Raw genomic sequence first — 9,661 nt, forward strand, 5'->3', positions numbered from 1 at the left:
ATTGTCACATGACATTTTAGAATGGGGATGTTTTTTTTTAAACCGTTTTCAAATTTAACCCTCTGTGGTCCAGGGTATAATTGGCCGTTCTTGACTATTTTTGATTTTACCTCTATATTTCACCTTTAAAATATGTTTTTCTTGCCTTATTTGGCACCATTATTTTCAGCACAACCTCAAATATCTGAAATTTGAGTTATTGTTTTCATTTTGGTATACTATATTAGCACAGTTGATCTAAATTAATAACACAATAAATTGTGTGTGCATCTCCTGTTTTGTCATGGTTGTATGTCCCGGTTCGTGACAGGCTGCATGAGCTCATCTGGTGGGAGTGTAGTACTGTAGTATTTCAGGCATAAAAACGTGGTTTTCACAGACCTTGTCACAGGGTCTGAGTCTAAGATTCAAATTGTAAACACACAAACACTCAGGCTTGCTGCAAACCTTAGCTGATCCCCCGTGGGCTTAATTTACTGCCATTGTTTACGCACCATTGTAATTGCTTCTCTAGTTTGGCATTACACTTTAATTATGGAATGTAATTATATTTTGTCTATTTTTAGTTGTGGCATTGTGTTGTAATTAATGAAGGGCCTGCACACTCCAATATCAATTTACAATTTAAATTCTCCACAGCATGTTTAACTACATTATGTTGTGCCTTTCCAGAATCCCAGATTTACTTACACATCTCCCTTTATGATACATTAGTACTACATTTGACCTAAACCTTTTCCATCCTTTTTCCAAACTCTCATTCATTTTTTACCTGATAACCAAAAACTGTGATAGTGAAAGGCTGAAATATTTCTAGGGGTATGAGATTTCTGTGTGTTTTCTGTAGGTGAGCAGCTGCGAGAAGTTTGGCTACGGGGTGATGGTGACACAGGTGGCAGCAACTGCTCCGGGAGTTGTGGCTCTGCACAGTTCAGGTACTATTGCAGTTATTTGGACACAACAAACACTTGTCAGCTGTGATGCTTAAGGCTTATATTATAAGTTGTTGTTGTTGTTTTTGTGTTGTCGGTATAAAGGAGACTTAAGGCAGCTTAGGGAGAAATGTATTTGTCAAACCGTTTTTGTTTGGGTAAGAAAGAGTAAGAAGAGGCGTTCTTTTTTGATAAATGGATTCACATATCAGTTGTATACTGATACTAGGTTTATCCATATGCAAAAGGCTCCAGGAAATACCGTACTCTTGTCAAAAGAGGTCAAAAAATGAAGCTAGTGAACAAATATTTTAATCCTGCATTCTTTCTATTGGCTAGAAGGGGCGACTCAACTGGTTATGGGAAAAGAAGTCTGATTACTTATCAGCCCTTCGCTTATAACAGCACCGCTGCGTTCTGAAACCTATTCTCTCCTATGACTTTACCCACGCAAGAACAGTTCCCTGCTGTGTTGAGCAGCGCTGGCTGTGGAGCACTCATGTGTTCCATGATGTGACATATGTTTGTGCCATCGATAAAAAGGCAGACTGACAGAAAGAAGGATGACCTCAAAAAGTGATATAGTCCAGACAGAGCTTACAAATGATGGGCCATTTGCTAAACCTGCAGCACACACTGCTTTCTATTAAATACTGCACGTGCAAAGTATGTATAATATGTGCTTGTCCAATAGATATGCTGTCTTAGCAGCTATTTACAATGTTACATAAGAAACAAATGTGGGATCCAACCACCATGCTACTAAAGAGACACTGTGCGTTTCCCCTCCAAAGCAAACCCTCCACTTCAGTGATGGAGTCATGCAATTATTCTACTGGGGTGAAGACAGTTTAATTACAGCATCACTGCAATAACAGTATCCATCCAAAAAAAAAAAAAACATCAAATAAAATTTTAATTATTTCTAAATAAGAAATTCGTGATAAAACAGTTTTCCAATTAACCACTACATAACAGTAGTGTCTAGTTCTTATTTGGTAGGAAATGTCCACCAGTGCTGTAACGTTTTCAAAAATAATAGTAAAAGAAAAAAAGCATTTTGATGAAAAACTAAACCAGCGTGACCTACTGTACAAGTTTGTTTAGGCTGCTTTTGCAGCAGTGCTCTTTATAAAGTCTCCAGGGTGTGATAGTAATAAATCATCTGTGAATGAAACCTTTTACACGTTTAAAATCACTTTGTCTGCCATAGGCAAGAAATCTGTTCCTATAAATACACCGTTTAATTATGTGTTCGCATTGCAACTGCTGCTCTGCCAGAAGTGTAGGTAGAGCAAAGTCAACCTATACATTATACATATCCTCATATTTGAACATTCAATATCAATATATTTTCCACATATTGTGAATATAACGCTGAGTCCTGCCTGACAGCACATTCCCATGAGTGTGCAGAGAGGGAGAAACACGCAAACACCGTGACGAGACAAGAGCACGGGCAGTGTGATGTTACTTCACCTCTAGATGGCACTATTGCACAACCTACAACCTTCTGCATCGTTTCACTGGAATGGATGACAAGTACAGTGCAAAAACAATAACAGGAACAAACTGAGTCCGATATGATATACATATTTATGCCAAAAAAAAATGCCCGTTTGATCTTGTGTTTCCATGTAGGAACAGGGAAAAATGTCTATATTGTGTTGTCTGGTTCACCTCGGCAGAGTTCTATGGCTTTGGCAGGAGGGTTGAGAGGAAACAGAAAGGGCCTTTACCGCCTGCACCTGGCATGTTTGTGATGAAGCAGCTGCCTCTACTCCTGCTGAGCCTCCTCCCTGTACCTCTGAACCCGAGTGAGCAGAGAGCACCGACGGTCATGCACACACACAGATACTGTACACTTCAACAGACACTGGAGATACAAATGATGGGCCATTTGCTAAACCTGCAGCACACACTGCTTTCTATGTGAAAGAACCATTCTGTGAGAAAAACTCTACTGCTCATTTGATCTATGACCTCTGAAAAACAGTTCATGATTTCCATTACTATTCAATTATAAAAAAAAAAAAAGTACATTCCCTGGGTTATACAGCACTGATATGCAAAGCTTAATTGTATATCTGTAACTCTAGAACTGCAGTATTTATAGTTTTCTTAGTTTAATATTTCAATTTCATATTCTTCTTCTAAGTATAAAATCCCTTTTGTTATATTTGTCTCATTAATTTAACTGAAATACACTGAAAATTGCTCACAAATTAAGGTTTATGTGTCAATACAAATGCAGGTTTTATTGCTGGGAGCTTCCCGTGATGCACTGACTATTTCTTCTTCCATGACACTAATGTTTTGTCTTTGCTTCATCATTTATGTACTGTACTGTATCCCCAGTTTTCCAGCGAGGGCTGCGTACATTTTGATTGCATTAACGTTTTTATCCAGCCTTTATGTGCAAGCTTGAGCTGCAAAATTCAAATGTAGTTACTGACAGGCCAAAGTGCAACAGGGAAGAGATTAAATGGGATCAAAGGGAGTGGCATTATAAATTCCTTCCTTCCTGAGATTCAAATCCTCCAATCAAAACGGTGCCAGCAATGCAAAGACAGATTTCTTTAAAAGATTGGACACAATAACAAAGTCAGTCGTTTATTTATTAAAGCACTGTTAATAATTTTAGTTGCTGCTATTTCAAATAAATGTTTGGTACAACAAATTTCTCCGTGTTCTGTCTCAGGCTTTATTCGGGCCCTGGTACTAGAGCTATGGTCTGTTCTTGAGTGCAGCAGTGACGACATCAGAGTGGTCCGTCCCAAACCAACTCCCATTGACCCCACAGATAGGAGTTGCATTAAGGTATTGTATGTATGTGCGTGCGTGTGTGTGTGAGAGAGAGAGGGAGAAGGAGAAACTTCCTGGAGCCCACAATGCCCCAATTTTTAGATATCTACATAATAGTACAGACACAGATCTCTTAGAAGTTTTGCTTTTCCATCATGTTTTTAGCTCACTGGTTACAAAGGTGTTTAAATTGATTAAAATTAAATTGATTCCAATTATTATTAACCCAGGACTCAGAATAGTGGTCCATGTGTTGCTGTGATACCAGCAGCCATGTAGAAAATTCACTTGTGAATATTCATATTTAAGAAACTGGCAATAGTGATTTTGTTAACAAGAAAGGCTTTTTGCTGATTGGTTTATGGGTGTCTGGGCAAATAAGCCTTACTTTCATAAGACTGCATTTTTAGTTATGTTTTTGGCAGAATTTCTCTCAGGAAAGCTTCAACAAGCTCCAGCGTGAGCCTGTCTGTGTGTGTCTGATGCTTGGCCTCTGACAGCAGCCAAGTCATCTCTCTCAGAGAGACTAGCCAAGTGAATACGGACAGCCAGTGATGTGTAAACTGTGTCCTGCCACAGGCGACTTTAAAGTCTGCCTTATCAGTGGGTTATACATATATGCTGAGGTCAAAGGAAAACTAAATATACACACACCAGCACTTTGGTGAATTAACTCGAGTCTTTGCTTTAATCTGTGCTAAGTACAGTAGGAGGTTTGGTAGTACATATGAAGATAAGTTCACACATGCACAGAAACATCAGAAGACACATGAAAGTATAGATATTTCTATTTTAGAAAAAAAAATCCATCGTATCTTGTTTTTTTCTTTACGTTTCTTTGAAGCTGTTTAATATAATCTAAGTTGTAGCTCGTTTGTGCAAGTGTCTCTCTTTTTTTCCTTTGATGCTTTTGATGATATGTTTTCCCTGTTCTACCAGACCCAGTGAAAAATGCAGGGAGCTTTCCTGTAGTTTAATATTCTTCAGGCTGCAATAGGTTTCTGCTCAACCACTCTGCTCAGAATATATGTCTTATTCAGTTTTGAGAGTGTGGTAAACCATGTTTTACCTTTGCAATCATAAATTCTTTTTACATTTTGTTTTGCTTTGAATACTACAGATATTATTTGTCATATTATCGGTAGTGTTTGTAGTTGAATAGTGTTATATTATTATTATGTGTTAGGATTTGATCAATCCATGACGTGCACAAATGCATTCACAATGGTCTTTAAAAGCAAATACATTTTTTCTCTCTAACAGCTGCTGTATTTACTTTCCTCTTCAGTCCTTCCTGTACTTGGTCAACCTCCTCTCCTCTTCCCAGTCGGTGTGGCAACTGCTGGGCCGACAGTCTTTGGCCAACAAAAGCGAATACACCCTGAGGGAGATGCCAACCTCCATACCTGTAAGTGTTTTTCTTCTTCTTCTTTTCCACACACTGCAGTTTTTTTTTGTCATCCATCTGAGGGCATGTTTGCACTTTTTATTTGGCCTCCAAACACCACCCACCCATTTGTTTTACTTCAAACGCATTCAAATAAACCCTCTCACACTGAGACTGATATACGTTCTCCACCTTACCCATTGTAAATTTCCACACAGTTTTCGTTTTGCACCCTATCCGGTGCATTCTTGTTCAAAGCCTCTCATTTTACTCCACAGGATTTGATTGACAGACTGATTGCCGTGAATTCGGATGGGAAGATTCATTCTCTCTTCCACTACGAAGAGAGTCACACATTCGGCCTAAGGTGGGATTCATTATTTTTTTCATATTACTTAACATCAGTGGGGAAGTAGACGATATCAGATTATCACCTGGTGACTGCACACACACTTCAGCCTCTGGCAATAGGAGACTGGCATGGTGACGTAATCGGCCTTAAAATGCGGCCTTTAAGGCTGCAGACCCTGAATTGGGATACAGCCTCTGAATCGCTGCATCTTGTAGCTGTGTCGTCTTAAATTGGTCATGTGATTTTGACGCGCCGGCGCGTCCGGCAACCCCAGAGGTTTAACTTAATATTTAAGTGTCTCTTGGTTTTAGACTAGTTGTTTAGTCTAATTTGATGTTTTAAACCAGAAAAGGAAGAAGAGGGCTTAGAATTACAGGTAAGAACTGCTCAGTGGTATGTGATAAACTGTAAATGTAAAGCTTACAGGTCAGTCCTCATGTTTTTAAATCAGATTTTGAGTCTGTACATGGCACATTATGCTTTTGCATGTTGTGAAATGTGCTGCAAAACAAACTGAGGTAAACTAACTGGTTTACTGTGATGGATTTAAAGTGCGTGTGACTGGTGCGCAGTGGCTGTGGTGCTCACGGTCAGAGTTCAGTCACAAAGAGGGTAACAGAGATGAATTTAAAGTTAAGGTGATGGTGCTTAGATTCATTCACAGACTGAAACCTTCACACCAACTTTATCCTGTGTCTCTTAGTTTTAGACTAGTTGTTTAGTCTATTTTGATGTTTTAAACCATATCACAGGGTTTTTACTTCACCATTTACGGGGTTTTAACAAGCAAACAAAAGACAGATCGTGATGTTTGAAAATGTTTTGGAAATATTCTTTAAAGATTAGATGTAAAATACGCAGAGGATAAATTCAATTGGTTTATTAGTTTATTACATAAGTTGAAAAAAAGTTAAACAAGTAAATAAAGAAACAACGTAAAAGAAAAGTAAACAAAACAAATCGGTAAATAAAGGAAAATGGTAATAAGAAGGGGAAAAAAAAGAAAAGAGAAAACCCCAACAATCCCCTCTGAGCAAGCACTAGGCGACAGTGGGGAAGAAAAACTGCCTTTAAACGGGCAGAAACTTCCGGCAGAACCAGGCTCACGAGGGGCAGTCAACTGCCGGGACTGGTTGGGGTGAAAAAAGATGAAGGAGAGAGGGAAGAAGTGTTAGGAGAGAAGGGGAGAGGAGAGGTGAAAATTAAGATGGAACAGAGGTGGAGGGAGACGAGGTGACGTCAGCAGTAGAAAAAATAGAAAGAGTAGAAAAAGCAGGAGTGTCCCTCCTCCAGAAGAAGCGGAAACGTTTTTTCTTCTTTTCCATGAGCTTTTCCACGACCACTTTTTTCTCTAGGATGAGGGTTCTCAACTGATCGGTTGTTTCTTCAACTTCCTTCTCAAGTTTCTGGCATCTTTGCTCCATTTCTTTTAATAGATTGCACTTGTCTGTATTTTGCTGTTGTTTTTCCTTGTGCATCTTTTCTAACTGCTCATTTCTTCTTGTGATTTCTTGAAGCTTACGCTGCAGGTCTTCATTTATTTTCTCTTGTTGCTGCTTTTGTGCAAGCATTTCAGCGTTTTCACACTTCAAGTTGTCTGAGTTCAACAACATCTCATTAATGACCTCTGAGTGTTTTTTCGCCATTTCATTGATCCTACGCTGCATCTTTGAACGTCGTTTTTCCAATACTTCTCCTTCCAGTTCAGGTGTTCTGTCCTTCATTGTATTAATTTGTTCAGTTGTAGATTTCTTCTCTCCAAGTCCTGGAGAATACGTTTTTTTTCTTTTTCCTGTTGCTCTTTCTCTTGAAGAAGCTCTTTATTTTTGCACTCTGTTTCATCCAGCCTGACTGGATTTGGATTTATTGAAGAAGGACCACCAAAATCTTTGTTCTATTTGGTGTACATGTTAAGAGTTGCTGGACTAACAGTTGGTTTGATTTGCTTCAGAGAATCCTCAAAGTCTTTCATCTTAATGTTGCGCACCTCAGCAGCAGCTATAACACGGACTTGTTCTGGTGCCAACTCTCTTATTGGGCCAAGTGCAGCATCTTTGGCTAATGCTGTCAAATCGCTCCCTGAATATCCTTCAGTCACTTTTGCAAGACAGGACAGTTCGTCTTGGCTCAGTGGACTCCCGTGCGTTCCCAAAAGATTTTTCAGCAGCGTAAATCTTGTCTTCTCATCGGGTAAGGTCACATATACTCTTTTTGCAAAGCGCCTTAATATTGCTTCATCGAGCTCCTGGGGCCTGTTCGTTGCTCCCATTACAAGTACTCTGTCATCCTTTCCTGACTGCAACCCGTCAAACTCAATGAGGAACTCAGTTTTTAAACGGCGAGAGGCGTCGTGCTCCCCCTCCCTCCTTTGACAGAGCAAGCCGTCCACTTCATCGATGAAGATTACTGAGGGCTGTCTCTCTCTTGCAACTGCAAAGAGTGCTCGTACGAGCTTCTCGCCTTCTCCCACATATTTGGAGGTCAAACTAGCAGCACTGATGTTGAAGAATGTTGCATTAGACTCTGCAGCAACTGCTTTGGCGAGCATGGTCTTCCCATTTCCTGGTGGGCCAAATAAAAGCAAGCCACGTGCAGGAGCTCTCAGACCAGTAAAGAGATCAGGTCTTAAGGCAGGAAGGATGACAATTTCTTGAAGTGCTTGCTTTGCCAGATCCTGCCCTGCGATGTCATCAAATGACACAGTCGCTCCACTGTATACAATTTCATTTGTAATTAAGCTGACCAGTTTACTGTCCACATTCTTTTTCATATCCCTCTTCGGGGGCTGTTTCACAGCTGCCGGTCTTCCATTCTGAGTTTTTCCCACCCGAGTGGTTTTCTTTGCATCAGTTATTCTTAATGGAGGTCTTACAGAAGTGGAGGGTCTGATGGTGGTGGAAACACCTGCGGGTTGACTTTTAGGAACTGACTTTGGCTTACTTGCAATTGTTTTGGTCGACATTTCTCTTGCGCGACTTCCCCCCTGTTCACAGTCATAACACGGTAAACTAGTCATAAACGAAAACGTTTAGGCTATTTATCGCATTTAAAGGTCTTTCTTTGGGACAACGTCACAGAACACAGAAACGTCACAGGGCTTTGGAGCGTGATGTTACAGAGGTTTACAAATACTTTCAAATATAGCTCTGGTCGAACGTTTGAAGGCTGCGAACAAACTGACTAAAACTTGCTGCTCCTGACCCCTATTTATAGAAAAACTTCAAAGGCTCAAAGGCATGTGCTTGTGACATCATCACATGTCCTTGTGACATCATCACATGTCCTTGTGACATCATCACATGTCCTTGTGACATCATCACTCTTCATGAATCAGATTGTCACATGACATTTTAGAATGGGGATGTTTTTTTTTAAACCGTTTTCAAATTTAACCCTCTGTGGTCCAGGGTATAATTGGCCGTTCTTGACTATTTTTGATTTTACCTCTATATTTCACCTTTAAAATATGTTTTTCTTGCCTTATTTGGCACCATTATTTTCAGCACAACCTCAAATATCTGAAATTTGAGTTATTGTTTTCATTTTGGTATACTATATTAGCACAGTTGATCTAAATTAATAACACAATAAATTGTGTGTGCATCTCCTGTTTTGTCATGGTTGTATGTCCCGGTTCGTGACAGGCTGCATGAGCTCATCTGGTGGGAGTGTAGTACTGTAGTATTTCAGGCATAAAAACGTGGTTTTCACAGACCTTGTCACAGGGTCTGAGTCTAAGATTCAAATTGTAAACACACAAACACTCAGGCTTGCTGCAAACCTTAGCTGATCCCCCGTGGGCTTAATTTACTGCCATTGTTTACGCACCATTGTAATTGCTTCTCTAGTTTGGCATTACACTTTAATTATGGAATGTAATTATATTTTGTCTATTTTTAGTTGTGGCATTGTGTTGTAATTAATGAAGGGCCTGCACACTCCAATATCAATTTACAATTTAAATTCTCCACAGCATGTTTAACTACATTATGTTGTGCCTTTCCAGAATCCCAGATTTACTTACACATCTCCCTTTATGATACATTAGTACTACATTTGACCTAAACCTTTTCCATCCTTTTTCCAAACTCTCATTCATTTTTTACCTGATAACCAAAAACTGTGATAGTGAAAGGCTGAAATATTTCTAGGGGTATGAGATTTCTGTGTGTTTTCTGTAGGTGA

General features: G+C 39.5%; 1 protein-coding gene across 1 annotated transcript in view; it reads left to right on the forward strand.

Moving 5' to 3' along the window:
- LOC146653330 (uncharacterized) overlaps positions 1–9,661 on the forward strand; it is a 31,474-nt gene extending 21,813 nt beyond the window's left edge. The window contains exons 9-13 of the mRNA XM_085380594.1: positions 2,574–2,749; positions 3,634–3,752; positions 5,026–5,145; positions 5,403–5,491; positions 9,658–9,661. Coding sequence (XP_085236720.1) covers positions 2,574–2,749; positions 3,634–3,752; positions 5,026–5,145; positions 5,403–5,491; positions 9,658–9,661 — 508 coding nt within the window. The remainder of the gene's footprint in view (positions 1–2,573; positions 2,750–3,633; positions 3,753–5,025; positions 5,146–5,402; positions 5,492–9,657) is intronic.

The sequence above is a fragment of the Rhamphochromis longiceps genome, linkage group LG14 (assembly GCF_057381845.1).
Source record: "Rhamphochromis longiceps isolate RC_006_pf linkage group LG14, R_longiceps_female_GT1.1, whole genome shotgun sequence".
Taxonomy (NCBI): Eukaryota; Metazoa; Chordata; class Actinopteri; order Cichliformes; family Cichlidae; genus Rhamphochromis; species Rhamphochromis longiceps.